The 17811-nt window shown below is 41.3% G+C and overlaps 1 protein-coding gene across 6 annotated transcripts in view; it reads left to right on the top strand.

The window, feature by feature from the left end:
- Positions 1-6: 6 nt before the first annotated feature.
- Map3k3 (mitogen-activated protein kinase kinase kinase 3) overlaps positions 7-17811 on the top strand; it is an 83118-nt gene continuing 65313 nt past the window's right edge. For 2 of the 6 annotated variants that reach the window (XM_029570155.1, XM_029570154.1), the window contains exons 1-3: positions 1427-1475; positions 15439-15560; positions 17086-17178. In XM_029570155.1, the coding sequence (XP_029426015.1) occupies positions 1442-1475; positions 15439-15560; positions 17086-17178 (249 nt within the window). In that variant the 5' untranslated portion in view covers positions 1427-1441. Of the gene's footprint in view, positions 149-1426; positions 1476-7749; positions 7758-15437; positions 15561-17085; positions 17179-17811 lie in introns of those variants that run through there. The other 4 variants (XM_029570157.1, XM_008846597.3, XM_008846599.2 and 1 more) reach the window with 4 other exon arrangements.

Below are 17811 nucleotides of genomic sequence, written 5' to 3'. Positions count from 1 at the left end.
CGCAGCCAGCGCAGCCCGCGGCCCCCGCGCGGAGCCAGGCCCGCTGCCGTCCCCGCCGCCCGGTTCCCCGACATGCAGCCCCGGCTGCGGAGGTGACACATCTGGGCTTCAGCCGCCGCCGCCGCCGCCGCCGCCATCGCCACCATGGGTGAGTATCGCCACCGCCCGGGCCTGTACCCGCGCTGCCTCGCTACGCCCCGCCCCGGGCTGAGGGGAGGAGGACCCTGGACCGCTGCCTGACAGGCATGGACAGCCCGCCCGGCCCGGAGCTGCGGACCGCCAGCCGCTCGCCTGTGCGCGGCGCCGTGGTGGTTCTGGCTGGTGGAGCCCTCCGGGAGGCCCTAGCCACCAAGCCCACTCGGAAGCCCTCATTTCGGACGGCGCATCCCGAGGAGGGGGCAGCGGGACCGAGGGTCGGAGTTCGGCGCGGTGGCCAGCACCGACCCCACAGAGCCGGCCAGCGAGTCCGAGGGCGGGGGAGCGAGAGCTCAGTGTGGGGCCCAGGCTGGAGCCTGGTGCAGGCCCAGCTGCTGTTGTGTCTCTTCCTTGATTTGCTTTTTTTTCCTGCCTGTGTCATTTCCTTCCCTTTGCTCACACAGGCCGGCTTGTGAGTTCCCGGGGCTTTGCTCTGGAGCTCTGTGCGCGCCCCAGTGCAGGGGGGGAGGGCGTGCTGGGCTCTGCTGCCAGGCGATTAAACGCCAATCTCTGTTATCAACAGCGCGGTTGAGAAATGCTTGCTGCGCTGCTCGCAGATTGCTGGTGGTTAGGAATGGTCGGGCGCTGCGGGTTATAGTTCCTACCCCTACTTTTGGAAAAATCCACTTGCAGTGTTTTGCTGCTCTGTTTTTTATTCTGTGCTATATCTGAAACTTTAGAAAGAAGCATTCGCTACACAAAGGGATCACTATGAAATCATTTCCTTTTTGTCAATATTTGCAATTTCTGTTGGGAATATGTAATCTAAGGAAAGTTTTTAATGTCTTCCAACGCAGTATTTGACTGTTGGACTGAACTAAGGAGAAAGTAACATTTTAAATGTACTTTGCCATTCCTGTCGGGGCAAGTATTGTGAAGCTCTTGTCTCTGATGTCAAGTTTTGTAAAATATTTGGTCTTGACCTAAATTTAAAAAGGGGTAAACTTCCTTTGCAAAAGTGTGCATTGCTTCTGCTCGAATGAAGATGGAATGCTAATGTTTGCTTTGCCCTATAGCAAGGTCAAGTCATTTTTTTTTAAGGAGTTCTTGAGTGGGTGCAATGGCACATTGGCCAGATACTCATTTGTGGCCCATCTCTTCATTCTGGCTTTAAATGAATTGCTTTGTTCTGTTTCATGCTGCCCCTCATACAGCATGGGAAGAGTTTATTCATTTGCTGGGTTTACTTTTTCCTTCCCACCTTCCCATGTTGTGATTCAGAAGTGTTTTCTGAGGAAGGTCTCTCATGAGAGACACAAGGCCTTTCATTAAAGAAAAGTGTATGTGTGTATATATATATATATATATATGTAAATGTTATATATATAAAATATATATATTATATTTATCTATCTCTCTATCTATATATAGCTGGGTGGTGCACTCCTTTAACCCCAGCACTCTGTGGGCAGAGGTGGGTTGATCTCTGTGAGTTCAAGGCTAGCCTGGTCTACATAGCAAGTTCCAGGCCAGTTGGGGCTACAGGGAGACCCTGTCACAAAAAGATTAAAAAAAAATTTATATATTTTCTAATAAATATTTATTGAACACTTCCTATAAATAGGATGCAGAATTCTTTCTGTCCTCTACAGCCTTTAAACATTTATCTTCTATTGCAGGATTTGATCTAAATATTTGAATTATGAACCTGTATTGTGATAGTCTTAAGAAGTGTTTCCTTTTGTCCTGTGGGTGCAGCCTTAAGTCCCAGAGGGGAGTGTGAGATACTTTGAGGGTATGTAGACAACCTCACATTTTACACTTCGATTGCAAAACCAGTGAGTGTCCAGATAATGAGGACTAACATGAAGATAGATGTGAGCCTATTTTCACATTTGAAGACATTCTCAACACATGTATAAGTCTATGGCTAGACCGTGATGGAAGGAAAGGAACTTTGTAAGTTGATTAAAAAGTCCCAAAGAAAAAAGGGAACTTGTTATCTTCTCATTTGACCCCATGTCAGTTTTTAAAAGTTGTCTTTTCACTGGGCGTGGTGGCACACGCCTTTAATCCCAGCACTGGGGAGGCAGAGGCAGGTGGATCTCTGAGTTCAAGGCCAGCCTGGTCTACATAGTGAGTTCCAGGACAGCTGGAGCTACAGGGAGACCCTGTCTCAAAAAGACCAAAAAAAAAAAAAAAAAAAAAAAAGTTGTCTTTTCCAGTGCTGGAGATTGAATTCAGGGCCTTGTGAATGCTAGACAAGACTTATCACTGAGCTACATTCCCAGGGTTAGTTCTCCCTCTCTCACTCCCCCCCATCTCCTTCTTCTCTCCCTCTCTTTGAGACAGGGTCTCCCTGTGTAGTAGCCCTAGCTACTCTGGAACTTGCTGTGTAGACCAGGCTGGCCTTGAGCTTATGGATATCCTCCTTCCTCTGCCTCCTGAGTATTGGGATTACAGGTGTGTGCCACCACACTCAGTTTCCCATGTCACTTGTACAGGACAAAACAGACAGTGGAAACATTAACTACCCAGTAACTGCAGTATGTTAGGCAGGCTAGTTTAAGAGCTACTGCCCTGACTTTCTTGAGCCTTTTCTCGTCATTCTATTTTCTTCCTTTTCTTTTCTGGATGGTGAGCTTGACACATAATTAGAGCCAATACTGATCATTATTAATAATTTTCCCACACTTGGCTGTTTTATTCACGTATATAGAACCTATCGGTATGTGGACATACAGACACACAATCTCTGAAATACTGGCTCCGTTTAGGAGATATAAATAAAAAATGCAGATCTCTATTTTAGTTAGTTTGCTTTAATTATTGAAGTTCTTGAGAAATTCATCTAGCAAACATGGGGGTCCTAGGCCCAATCCCCAGAACCTAATAAATAAACAAACATAGGGTTTAATGAAAGAAACAGATTCCTTAATATTTTCTTTATAATTAAACTCCATCCCAATGAGAAAAGGAATGAAACTAATTTGTCTCCTTGCCCTGCAGGTTCTTTGGTTAATAATCATATTTTCCTAAGCTGTTCTATGCTCCAGACTCAAGCCTGTTTGACAACTTGAGTTGTTAATTAAAACAGGTCAGATTTTATATTGGCTGTTAGCCCCAGTAAGCTTCTAGTGGAAACTACACTTATCCTTGTAAATAATAGGAAATACTCTTTTTCTGTTTGCTTTTTTGACTTTGATATTATGTGGCTATTAAAATTAGGATTGACTAATTATTGGGTTTTTTTTTCCTTGGACATAGTAGAATTTCTTCCAAGTTTTAATAATTATAGTAATGTTAATAATTTCTGGGACTAATTTGCTAGTGTTTATTTGGTCTTTTTCCAGATGAATTTTGAATCTTAGTGGGGTATATTACAAAATGTGTAAATGTGTAAGAACTTGGAAATATTATAGGAATCTAGTGAGCTGAGTATAGGATTAAAGATGATCTAGTTCTGGGCTGACAACTTGGTTTGGAGTTATAATTTACAGAGAGCTAGGTCTGTGTCTTTAGGATTCCAAGGCTATTAGAAGCTCATAAGAATAATCTCAAGTTAGTGTGGCTACAATATGACCACCTGTGTAGACTCAGAATGGTTATCGACTATTTTGAGTGAAACTTGAATCACAGTTTATTACATGTCTATATCACAAATAGAGCCACTGTGTTTTTTTTTTTTTTTTTTTTTTTTTTTTTTGAGGCAGGGTCTCCTGTAGCTGAGGCTATACCAGAGTCATGAGATTTATTTTAAAAAATGACAGTTGGGGGCTAGAGAGATAGCCCAGTGGGTTAGAGTGCTTGTCCCATAAGCATGAGGGCCTGAGTTTGAATGCCTCACACTCACATGCAGTCAGGAATGGTTGCACATGCCTGTAACCCCAGCATTAAGGGAGGAGACAGGTAGATCTTGAGTGTTCCCTGGCTAGCCAGCTTAGCCAAAATGGTGAGCTTCTGGTTCATTGAGTGACCCCATCTCAAGGCAACAGTGCAAATAGTAGAAGACAACTGAAATCTTGTTCAGGCAGCCACGTGTGCACACAGGTGCACCCTCCACCACTCATGTGCACTCCCCCTTGTGCGCATATGCTACACATACACATACCACAATACCATAAAGACTGACTCCTAAAATTAAAGATTAAATAAAAAATGACAGTTGATGCCAGGTATCATGGTCTATGCCTGCATTTGCAGTACTTGGGAGGTGGAGCCAGGGGCAGGAAGATCAGGAGTTCAGTGCCAGCCTTACTACATAGTAAATTTGAGACCTACCTATCTGGTCTACATGAGACTGTGTCTCCAAACCAAACCAAAACAACAGCACTTGGGGGAGCTGGAGAGATGGCTTACCGATTAAGAGGAGATACTGCTCTTCCAGGGGACCCCCATTTCAGTTCCCAGCACCCATGTCAGGTGGCTCACAACTACCTGTATCTCTAGCTGCAGGGAATCTGACATCTTTTTCTCACCTCTGTGGACACACCTGAGTATACACACATACATATATACACACAGACACAAATAAATATAAGTAAAATCTTTAAAAATGTTTGATTTGGGACTGGAGAGATGGCTCAGCAATAAGAGCACTGACTGCTCTTGCAGAGGACCCAGGTTCGATTCCCAGCACCCATATGGCGGCTATGAACCGTCCTTAACTCCAGTTTCAGGGGAATCTGAAGCCCTCTTCTGACCTCCGTGGCATTGCACGACATGGGTGCACTCACATATATGCAGGTGATAACACTTGCACACATTAAAAAAAAAATTAAATAAAAAAATGTTCGATTTTTTTTTTTTTTTTTTTTTTTGGTCTTTTTGAGACAGGGTTTCCTTGCAGCCCCAGCTGTCCTGGAACTCACTATGTAGACCAGGCTGGCCTTGAATTCACAAAGATCCGCCTACCTCTTGATTTGTATTTTGAAACTGAATTTTAGACATTTGTAAAATGTAACTATGCAACAGAACATCCACTTAGGGGAATACAGAGAGGATAAATTTTCCTGGTTCTTTATATGCTGTTTATTTATTCTTTGTCCATTTGACAAGTGCTTCCTATGTTCCACATGTAGTATAAAGTCCTGTTCCTGCATCATACTGTCGCAAGAAGTTATAGGTAGGCAAGGTGAAGCAGAAATATGTAAATAAATTCAGATTGAATATTCTTTATTCAGAGTACTTGGGATCAGAGCTAGGGTTATAACACAGTGGTAGAGTGCCTGCCTAGAGTGTGCGAGACCCTGGGTTCAGTCCAAGGTGGCAAACCAAACAAAGTACTTAGAATCAGAAGTGTTTCAGATTTTGCAGTTTTGTTTTTTGGGAAGGGGGATACGAGCGTAGACTTTACTAGTTAAATATCTCTAGTCTGTTTCAGATTGAGGATTTTCAGATTAGGGAAGCTCAACCAAGAAGTGATTGTATGTACTTTGCCTAAAGTGTTACAGTGGTTCACAAGAGATCAGGGGTTACGCACACACACACACACACACACACACACACACACATAATCTTGTAAGTTTCATCAAATATTAAAATATAATGGTGAGGGGCTAGGAGATAGCCCAGTTTGTAAAGTACAAGCATGAGGACCTGAGTTCAGATCCCTGGTACCTATGTGAATTGCTGAGTGTGGTGGCTTGTGCTATAATCTTAGGTCTGGAGAGGTCTATAGGAGGATTCCTGGGGCTTGCTGGTCAGCAACCTAGCCAAATAGGTGAGCTCCAGGTTTAGTGAGAGATCCTTCCTCAAAAAATAAGATGGACAGAGATAGGGGAAGATACTTGATATCAACTTTTGGCCTCTGTAAGTATATGCACATGTGTGTATGTGTGTGCCCCTCCCTCCCACATACACATGCATTGACCATACAGTCACATTTATATATGTAAAATGGTGATTCTATAGATTCTTATGAGGAAGCAGTGTTTTACTTTGTAATATGTATTTAAATTTTTTTGAGCCATCAATTAATATTGAAAGATCATTATATATTCTAGGAACAGAAAGATAAATGCCACTATTTAACTTTAAGATCTAGCAAAGAGAGGCTGGAGAAATGGCTCAGAGGTTTAAGAACACTGACTGTTCTTGCAGAAGACCCAGGTTCAAATCCCAGCACCCACATGGCAGCTAACAACTGTCTGTAACTCCAGTCCCAGGGGATCTAACAGCCTCTCTGTCCTCCGTGGGCGTTGCATGACATGGGTGCACTTACCTATGTGCAGGCAATACATGAATACACATTAAATAAAATATTTAACTCAGAGGTTTAAGAACACTGACTGTTCTTGCAGAAGACCCAGGTTCAAATCCCAGCACCCACATGGCAGCTAACAACTGTCTGTAACTCCAGTCCCAGGGGATCTAACAGCCTCTCTGTCCTCCGTGGGCGTTGCATGACATGGGTGCACTTACCTATGTGCAGGCAATACATGAATACACATTAAATAAAATATTTAATATTTAAAAAAGGCCGGGCATGGTGGCACACGCCTTTAATCCCAGCACTTGGGAGGCAGAGGCCTGGTCTGCATAGTAAGTTCCAGGACAGCTTGGGGCTATAGGGAGACCCTGTCTCAAAAAAAAAAAAAAAAAAAAAAAATACAAACTCACTGCTACACACACGATTTACACACCCTTTAATCCCAGAATTTAGGAGGCAGGGGGGGCCTGGTCTACATGGGAAGTTCCAAGTCAACTGGGGCTGCAAAAAAAAAAAAAAAAAAAAAAAAAAAAAAAAAAAATCTAACGAAGATTCAATCATGTTCTTTCTGTTTTTAAATTTTATTTTTATTGAGCCAGCTGTGGTGGCATATGCCTTTAGTCCTAGCACTCAGGAGGCAGAGGCAGGTGGAGCTCAGAGAGTTCCAGGCCAGCTGGGCCTACAGGGAGAGCCTGTCTTAAAAAAGACCAAAAAAAAGGTTTTTTTGGTTTATTTATTTTTATGTGTATGAGTGTTTTACCTTCATGTGTATTAAGTGCATCTGTGTCATGCAATGCCTGTGGAGGCCAGAATAGAGTGTCAGATCTTCTGGAACTGGAGTTAGTTGCTGTGTGGGTTCTTGGACTGGAACCCAGGTCCTCTGCAAGAGCAGCCAGTGCTCTTAACTGCTGAGCTATCTTCCTAGGCCCTAGAGTTTATTACTTTTTGAGACAAGATCTCACTTTTTAGTCCAGGCTGACCTAGAACTCACTATGTAGTCTAGGCTACCCTGGAACTGGTGGTGATCCTCCTGTTTCGGTTTCCCCAAATTACAGATGGGAGTCACCACTGTGGGGTTACAGATGTGAATCGCCACTCTTGGCTTCAGCCTTGTTCTGTTTTTGTTTGGGTCTGATGTAGTCCAGACTGAACTCCAATTTAGTGTGTAGCTAAACCTGCCCATGGACTCCTAATGTTCCTGCCTCCATTTCCTGAGTACTGGGATTATAGGTATATACCACCATGCCTGGCCCAACCATTTTCTTTTTGGAATTTTTTATTTTAATTTTATGTGTATGAGTGTTTGCCTTCGAATATGTACATGCATCCATGTTGTGCAAAACCCATGGAGGCCAGAAAACAGTGTCAGATCCCCTGGAACTGGAGTTACAGACAATTGTTAGCCACCATGTGGGCTGGGAATCAAACCAGGGTCTTCTGCAAGAGCAGCCAGTGCTCTTCACTGATGAGCCCTCTCCAGCCCCTCAACCATTTTCTTTTTTTAAAATTTATTTTATGTATATGCATGTATTGCCTGCATGCAGGTAAGTGCACCCATGTCATGCAATACCCATGGAGGTCAGAAGAGGCTGTCTTATTCCCTGGGACTGGAGTTAGGGACAGTAGTTAGCTGCCATGTGGGTGCTGGGATTCAAACCCGGGTCTTCTGCAAGAACAGCCATTGTTCTTAACCGCTGAGGCATCTCTCCAGCTCTGAAACCATTTTCTTCTATGTTTACGTATTACTGTATGTGTGTATGATGTATATGTTTGGGGCATGCATATGCCATGGCATGTGGAGGTTAGAGGACAACTTTGGGGAGCCTGTTCTTTCCTTCCATTGTGGGATTTGAGAATTGAATTTAGGTCATCAACTTAAGTGCTTTCACCTTCTGAGCCATCTTGCTGGCCCTTACCCATGTTCTTTTTTTGTTTTTTTTGAGACAAGAGTCTCAACTGACTGGCCTGGAACTCACTGTGTAGACCAGGCTGGCCTTGAACTCAAAGAGATCCACCTGCTTCTGCTTCCTGAGTGCTTGAATTAAAGGCATGTGCTGTCATGCCTGACTCTTACCCATGTTCTTAAAGAATAACTTTTTTTGCAGATTGAAAATTGGGCCTTAGTTCACATAGTTATGGTAAAATGATTTTTGTCTGGATATGGCCAGGGTGGAGACAGGGAAATATAGGAAATGTCATGAAGAGAAAGTAAAATCTGATTCAGGGACTCTGAAGCACATTCTCCTGAGTAAGCAGTATGATCAACCGATCTGGCAGAGCTAAGAGAGCCTTGGCAAGATGAAGAAATAACATCATTAGTTAAGTGAAAAGAAAGATAAATACTACTTTGGGCTGGGCAGGGCAGTGCATGCCTTTAGTCCCAGCACTTGGGAGGCAGAAGCAGGCAGATCTCTTGAGATCAAAGCCAACCTGGTCTATATAACAAATTCCAGGCCAACTGGGACTTAAAAAAAGAAAACTAAATTTTAAAATATTACTTTGGTCTGGGCGTGGTGGCGCATGCCTTTAGTTCCAGCACTTGGGAGGCAGAAGCAGGAGGATTTTGTGAGTTCGAGGCCAGCCTGGTCTCCATAGTGAGTTCTAGGCCAGCTGGGGCTGCAAGGAGACCCTGTCTCAAAAAGACCAAAAAAAAAAAAATTACTTTGGAAAATTGTATATATGGAAAAGAGAGGGTATATGGCATAGTAAATATCTGGTAGGATGATACTGTTTATTGTAAGACATAGTGCTTCTGGAAACTTTTCTGGGTTTTCAGCCAAGGGAACTCATAAAAGAAGTACCTTAAAATCTTTTTTCAGATATAAGTAATAGTTCAATATGGAAAAGTAGCTTCCTGCGGGAGCTAGAAAGGAGACTGTCTTGTCCTGTACCTAAGTCAGGAAATGGAAGAAGAAAAAGTACATGCAGGGAGTTACAGGGCCTGCCTGACTGCTCCTAACTACTTAGGTGAGTCTCCTTCCCTTCCCTTTCCTTTAGTGTGTGAGCACAGATGTGCATACTTACATACCACAGCACATGTGTGGAAGTCAGAGGACAACTTGTAGGGGTCACTTCCCTCTTCCACCATGTGGGTTTCAGAGATCAAACTCAGTTTGTCAGGCTTGGTGGCAGGTGCCTTTACCCACCAAGCCATCTTGTCAGTCAATGCTTCCACTTAAATATTATTTATTTATTCATATTTTGTATGAATGTGTGTTTTGCCTGCATGTGTATAAGTGCACATTTTTTAGTGCCTAACGGAGGCCAGAAGAGGGTGTCAGATTCCCTGGAATTGGAATTATGAGCAGTTGTTAGCCACCATGTTGGTGCTGAAAACCAAATCCAAGTCCTCTGCAAGAGCAACCACTGCTTTTAAGTGCCGAGCCATCTCTCCAGTTCCCGTGCTTCCACTTTTAAAGTCTGAACTCTAATCCTTGTTTTATAGATTTTTTTTCCCTCTGAATACTCGTACCTTTCCTAGATTCCTTTTTTAACATTTATTTATTTGTTTATTTTGTGTGTGTGTGTGTATGTTTGGAGTGCATGCATGTGTGTAGAGGTTAGAGGATAACTTGTGGGAGTTGGTTTTCACCTTCTACCGTGTGGGTCCCAGAGATTGAACTCAGGCCGTCAGGCTTGGTGGCAAGTGCCATGACCCACACTGAGCCTTTTTTGAGACCATCTCACATAGTCTAAGCTGGCCTGAAACTATCCATGCAGCTCAGGATGACCTTGAACTCCTGATTCTCCTGCCTCCACCTCAAGTCCTGGGATTGTAGACATGTACCACCACACCTGACCCTAATTTCCTAATCTCTAGAATTTTCTTCCTCTTTGTGCTTCTTTCCTGTAGACTTTGTGTATCAGACTACCCCTACCCCATCCTTGGGAGATCTTAATGATACATGATTATGCTACTTCAGCTTTCACATATAAAATTAACAAACAGCTGGTTTCTACTACTTCTAGTTTTCTTTTTTCTTTCTTTCTTTCTTTCTTTCTTTCTTTCTTTCTTTCTTTCTTTCTTTTTCTTTCTTTCTTTCTTTCTTTCTTTCTTTCTTTCTTTCTTTCTTTCTTTCTTTCTTTCTTTCTTTCTTTCTTTCTTTCTTTCTTTCTTTCTTTCTTTCTTTCTTTCTTTCTTTCTTTCTTTCTTTCTTTCTTTCTTTCTTTCTTTCTTTCTTTCTTTCTTTCTTTCTTTCTTTCTTTCTTTCTTTCTTTCTTTCTTTCTTTCTTTCTTTCTTTTCTGTCATTTTGAAACAGGGCCTCCCTGTAGCCCCTGGCCTGGAACACGTATGTAGACCAGGCTGGCCTTGAACTTACAGAGATCCACCTGCCTCTGCCTCCCAAGTGCTGGGACTACAGGTGTGCGCCACCACACCCGGCTGGTCTAGTTTTCTTTTTAATCTCCAGTTTTTTGGTTCTCTTTAAAATTCTATTTCTGGGCCAAGAAGGCTCAATGGGTAAAGGCACTTGCTGCCAAATTGTCAGCCCCAGTTCCATCCCCAGGAGCCACATGGCGGAAGGAGAGAACAGACTCCTACAAATTGTCTTCTGACTTCCACACACACACACACAGTTAATTAATTAACACAAAATTTAGAAGAGTGTGTTTCTGCCCCTAATGTTGTATGGAATTTCCTATGCCTACCACTGCTGTTCTTTGGCTCTGGCCTCTAGGATGTCATTCTCTTTCTAAAACCCTTAACAGAGCTTTGCCAGCTCCCCCTTCTTTCCACTTGTCTTGATTAAGATCATTGATCTATGCCTGCCCCCCGCTTCTTCAGTTCATTTTGTGAGCTAGTTCTGGCTGTTATTCTGAAAAAAAAAAAAACTTTGTTAGTAATGATGTAAAACCATCTATATACAGCCTCTTGCTGCTAACATTAAATTTTTTCCATTTGTTTTCATGTATACTATGGTTTGTATGTTGTCCAATTCAGCTTACTTTTGTGTATTCACTTGTTATTTTGAGACAAGGTCTTGTTGTATTAGCCCAGGATATCCTTGAACTTGCTTTGCTCCTCTAGCTTCAGACTCCCTAGGGCTGAGATTGGAGGTGGTGTCATTGTCCCTGGTTAGCTTACTTTTTTAATTTTTATTTTGAGACAGGGTCTCACTATATAGCCTAGGCTGACCCAAACTCATGATACCACTGCCTTAGCCTCCTGAGTGCCAGGATTATTGGTGCCAACTGCCTGTATCTTCAGTCCACTTTTAAAAATAACATAATATTTGTGTTATTTATGCTTTTACCCTAAGAATTTGGATATCTTGAAGTAGCTTTTAAGACTTCGTAATGTATAATGCATGATAAATATTCAGCAAGTGGTTATTCTTAATGATTAATAAAAACTCGAGAATACGTTAAGTACTGGGTTTAATTGAGTAGCCCTTCCAGTCTTTTTCCATTGACCTTTTCCTATTGATGATAATAACAGCCAGCATTTTTTAAGCATTAACTAAGTGTTGGGTACCATGAGAAGTAATTTGTAAGTTTTCTTTTTCTTTTTTTTTTTCTCTCTGTCTCTATCAGCAGTTCTGTGAAAAGATGGTTTATTAACCTCCATGCTGCAGATGAGGAAACGGAGTTGAGATTTAGGGGAAATAAGTGATTTCTTTAAGGTCTCCTTAAAGTCAGATCTTTCTGACTCAGATTTCATATTCTTGACTGTTGGCAATCTAAGAAAGTGCTTGCTTTAAAAAAATTTTTTTAAATTGAATTCCACACTGAGGAAGTGCTGCTAATTTAGTTAAAATTTGAATCCAGGAAGGAACGCCGAAAAGAGCCCCTTAGTTTAGTTTACTTCTTGTCTTCATCTGAGTCTCCACTGAAGTATCAGTTGCTTCTAGTCATGGATGACTTTCTCATAAACTTCAGTTTATAACTCTGCTTCATGTATGTCAGTTGTTCTAGGTTTCAGGTGATAGTCTCCAGCCATTCCTCCTCTAGCGTGTGTCAGTGCTAGAACCACCAATTACACTGAGAATTGGTTAGCTTCCTCAAAGATTTCGTCAGCCTGATAAACCAGCCCTCATAATAGCATCATTTTATACACATTTTGAAAGTGTTTCTCCAGTCATATTTAGGGGTTTGATTTGAAAAGTGTGTGTGTGTGTGTGTGATCCACCTTGGTTCCACTGAAATTTGAATATTCATATTCTGTCTCCCTGCGCCCCCCCCCCCCCCCGCCCCAGAGATAGAAGGCAGAGCCTTACACATGCTGGGTAAGTACTCTACTACTGAAATACACACATGCACACACATATACCTTGTCCAGAAATGCTCAGTTCTTCAAGTGTGGTAACTTTGATACTGAAACTCTGTCATGCATTATAATATTAAGCTCTTAGGATTATTGGTGGATGCTTCTCAGACAAAATTTATCTAGTGCTAATCTTGCTTATATTGATCCTAATTTATTGTTATAGTTGGTGCAATTAATATATTTAATGATACAAGCCACTTTATATGTATTGTTATCATATTTAAGCCAGATCTTACACTGTAGAGAGTGTGTGTGTGTGTGTGTGTGTGTGTGTGTGTGTGTGTGTGTTGCTAGCGATTAAACCCAGGACTAGGGCTTTGCACATGCTAGACAAGCTCTGTCCCATTGGACTATACCCTCAGCCTCTTCAGCCTCTGTTCTTGTTTTTAAATTTTGGTTATGAGGTTAAAAATACAATAGAACAGAGGCTAGAGAGATGGCTCAGTGGTTAAGAGCACTGGCTGCCTTTGCAGAGGACCCAGGTTCTGGGTCATGGCAGCTAACAACCTTCCTAACTCCAGTTCCAGGGGTTTTGACGCCCTCTTCTGACCTCCACGGGCACTGAATGACATGGGTGCACTTAACACACATGCAGGCAGTACATGCATACACATAAAAATAGAAAATAATAAAATATTTTTTAGAAATACAATAGAACTTGGGACTGGAGAGATGACTGGTTGTTAAGAGCACTTACTGCTTGTGTAGAGGACCTCTTTTTGGTTCCCAGTACCCATATGGTAGCTCACAAGCATCTGTAATTCCAGTTTCAGGGGATTCAATGCCCTCTTCTGTCCTGGGCACCAGGCGTGCATGTGGTGCACATATGTACATGCAGGCAAAAACTTATAAAATAATAATAAGTAAATCTTCTTTTTTTTTTTTTGGTCCTTTTGAGACAGGGTTTCCCTGTAGCCCCAGCTGGCCTGGAACTCACTATGTAGACCAGGCTGGCCTTAAACTCACAGAGGATCCCCCTGCCTCTGGCCTCCCAAGAGCTGGGATTAAAGGTGTGTGCCACCACGCCCGGCATAAGTAAATCTTTAAAAAAAAAAAAAAAAAAAACCAGTAAAAAAGTAGATTCTCTTTACCCCCACCACTGAGCTACATTTTCTACTCTTAAGTTCTCTTTCTTTAAAAACCAGTAGAGAAATTTCTAGAAAAATATAAAATAATGATGGAATTTATGTTTGTCTTTCTGGAGAGATCTACTTTCTCATTTGTCTCTACTGAATTATTTCATTGAAGGTTTCTAATTGTTGAATATTAGAACTGTGTATGCAGTACATACTTCCTTTCATCCCTGTTTTTTTGAGACAGAGTAGTCCAGGTTGGTTTCTAAGTCATGAACCAACTGCCTCAGCCTCTTTAGTCCTTGGGTTAAAGGCATGGGCCACTGTACCAGGTTAATTATTTTTGTATATGTTTTAAATTGAAACTATATGGGAATTTACTGTTCCGAAGTTTTTTTTCTAGTTTTAAATCTACATTACCTTTTCTGAATAGTTAAAGATATTGTTAAAGGTACCGTTTTCCTCTCTTTCCTATACCTCTTCAGAGATGTTCCAGGATGAGGGAAGAGGCAGAGAGTCTGAAAGCAGAGACTAGATTCATGCTGTTCTTTCCTTCCCATAGCGTATTAGAAATAATATTCTTTCCCATGGCACAAGAATAAAGAGCAGGAGACCAGCACTCTTTGGGTGGAGTCTTCTTTACTTGCTTCTTTTAAAGGTGTGCCCTAAGTCCCAAAGTGAGTCACTTGGGGAGTAATAATAACTCACCCCTCATGTTCCCTTCCAGATCAACAGATATGCTTATTTTCAACCTTTAAATGTTATTTGTTTGGTGGACAAAAATCTGTTGGAAAATATCATAAAGTTTGAGATTGGGCTGGTATGTGTTCTGGGTTTTGGTCAGTAGTCTCCACGGTGTGAGAACTCTAGTACTCCATGCTATTTTAAAAAGAAAGGGATTAAAAGTAAAACCAGTAAGAGCTAGATAATGTATTGCTGTGGTCTGGTTAAGAAAAACAGTAGGGGACTGGAGAGAGATGGCTCCAGCAGTTAAGAGCAATGGCTGCTCTTGCAGAGGACCAGGTTTGGATCCCAGCACCCACATAGTAACTAACAACTGTCTGTCACTCCAGTTCCAGGGGATCTGATGTGTTCTTGTGGCATGGGTATTGCAGGTGTGAGTACACTTAAATACACGCAGGCAAAACACTCACACAAGTGTCAAGGGCAGTCTGGTCTACATAGGCAGTTCCAGACCCTGTTTTGAAAGAAAAAAAAAAAAAAGGTTTGGGACCAACCCTATCCCTAAATCAGCTCTCTTTGAATTTATCTGAATTTATATTTTCATTCAAATACCTACTCTATTATGCTGTACTAGTCCTTCAACTTTTCTTTTTTTTCCTGGTTGAATTCCTCTGGTATTGAATAAATATTAACTCTCTTAGTTCCAATCAGTTCATTGTCAGAAATCTGATTGGAGTACTGTTAGACAATATTAAAATGCAAATTTCTGTAGCCTGATTTCAGTTATCTTTACATCTACTATGTGTGGCTGTAGTTATAGGGTCTGTCTTTCTGTTTTTTGAGATGGTGTTGCTGTATAACCTTGGCTGGCTTCAAACTTGTGGTGGTCCTCTTGCCTCTGTGTCCCAAATGTAGGGATTACAGACAGGCATGTGCCACCACACCTGGCTCAGGGTCTGTCACTTTCCCCAGGGCAGAACTCTCTTGAGTATTAGTAGTATAACTTGTGTAAGTAGTGTGTTGCTGCTCTATTTAAGTTTCTTAGCTCATGTGTTCTCGTTCAATGCAGATGAACAGGAGGCATTGGACTCCATCATGAAGGATCTGGTGGCTCTCCAGATGAGCCGACGTCCCCGGGTATCTGGCTATGAGACCATGAAGAACAAGGACACAGGTCACTCAAATAGGCAGGTATGTGTGGCTCTATCAGAGCTTAACTGGATTTATTTGGGGAGGGAGTTTCTAAATGGGAAATACATGAGAAGTTAAGGTTACCCTAATATCAGACTTGGGTGCTGTTGGTCCCTTTCACATGCGTGTTAAATAGTAAATAATGTATACCAGCCAGAATGGGTCTGTGATCTGGAATCCTTACACAAAGTATTTCATCTGTGGGCAATAAGAATAATAATTCTTTCCTTTGTTATAGAGACGGTATTCATGTAATTCTTTTGCCTTTACTGAATATTTGTTAGATCAGATTTATGATCTATACCTCAGAAGGTCTTCAGCTATGTTATAGTATGTACTCAGGAAAAATTAATTTTCACATTAGGAAGAGTGACTTATTTATTAAAGTATTACATAACATACTCTAAGAGAGCAACAATAAGTGGTTTTATTATTGTTTCCTATTATTGACTCAGGTAGTTGAGAGTGCCTGTTTTATCCAGTCATGTGTTGCTTTAGGAAAACATTTTCCTATTTTTTTAAGATTTAAAACTTAGGTGATGTTGAAATTTTCCCATGTCTGATACCATTTATTGTTCTGTTTCTTGGGTAATTTGGCCTACAGAGAAGGGTGGATAGATGAGGAGCTTTCCTACTGGCGGCTATCTAGTGCATCCATCTCATGGTTATACTTAGTATATGTTTGATGAAAATGTGTCCAGAACATTGAATTTGTGGGTCTTCTCTTATTAGCTGAACTCTGTTCCTCCCTTGCATCTTGTCTGCCAATTGTTGAGAGCTACAAAGAAAGTATAAAACTTTAGAACTTGGTCTGGTAGATATACCCTCCCAGAGTATTTCCTGCCTTTAGGAATTCTAGGGTCCCTGGGGGTAGAGGGAGTCTTTTTGTTATTTGTTATAATAGATTAGAAAGTTACCTCTAATTATCTTACAGAACTGGGGGAAATAACAAATCAGGACCTATTCTTATACTGTTTTCATACATTATTCTGTATAATTGTGTGAGTTCTCCTTTGCTGTAATTTATTTGTATTCAAAGCCACTTTGGGAAGGAGCATTTTACCAGAAATGAATCCCCTCCCCCAGGCTTGAGTCTAATGACCTCACTTTCCTTCCTGTCTTCCTATGTGTAGAGTGTGCTTGCTAACCCTGCTCCAGTTAGCTGAACTTTTCCTAACTGGACTGTTGGTGTGGGTGAAAAGAAGCAGCCTTTTTGAATTGGAAAGTACTAAGGGACCATTCTAGAAAAAAGGGGAGTAGAGGTAGTCCCTGATGATTCCTTAAGAGGCTCTTACCTTTTAGGAATTAAAAAAAGTCCTTTTTTTTTTCCTTTTTAAATTTTGCCTGCTGTTGTGTTATTACAATGAAGTCTGTAGTTACGAAGGTTGTGGAAAGGATTTGCTAGAAAGTAATTGTAACAAGAGATGTTGGCTCTTTGGTCCCACAGTTTATTTGAGTAATGTAAAACATTTTTCTGTTGCATGGAGAATACAAGTCATTAACCTCAGTTTTTTTGTTTTTAAAGAAAAAACACAACAGCAGCAGCTCAGCCCTTCTGAACAGCCCCACAGTAACAACAGGCTCATGTGCAGGGGTCAATGAGAAAAAGAAATTTTTGGTAAGGACCCAAATTACCTGTTAAAGCTGAAATGTATTTTTCAATTTGCTACTCATGCTGTAAGAGTGGAATTTATTTCCTGGACAAAGTATGTAGGTGGATTTGTAGAGGTCATTGATTAATATGACCTAAGTTCTGTCCTCTAGTGACCATTTCTCACAATAATAATATTTATTAGAAGCCTCAATCAGTGCTGGCCAATAAACTTTCTATGAGGACAGGAGCATTCTCTATCTGTACTGTCCAGTATGTTAGCCACTGGTGACATATGCCTGTTGAGCAATTTGAGGAACTGAACTTTCAATTTTATTGTTTTAATTAAATTGCATAGCTGTATGTGCTAGTGACTATTGCATTGGCCAGTACAACTTTATAAACAGTATAAGATCAGTGCTGGCCAATAAACTTTCTATGAGGACAGGAGCATTCTCTATCTGTACTGTCCAGTATGTTAGCCACTGGTGACATATGCCTGTTGAGCAATTTGAGGAACTGAACTTTCAATTTTATTGTTTTAATTAAATTGCATAGCTGTATGTGCTAGTGACTATTGCATTGGCCAGTACAACTTTATAAACAGTATAAGAGACTGTTGATGGGGGGGGGGGTTACAAAAAATTATATGCTTTTAGA

Source organism: Nannospalax galili, unplaced genomic scaffold (assembly GCF_000622305.1).
Source record: "Nannospalax galili isolate Female #2095 unplaced genomic scaffold, S.galili_v1.0 scaffold1023, whole genome shotgun sequence".
NCBI lineage: Eukaryota > Metazoa > Chordata > Mammalia > Rodentia > Spalacidae > Nannospalax > Nannospalax galili.
The sequence above is the reverse complement of the archived record's forward strand: the minus strand, read 5'-3'. Positions and strand labels throughout refer to the sequence as shown.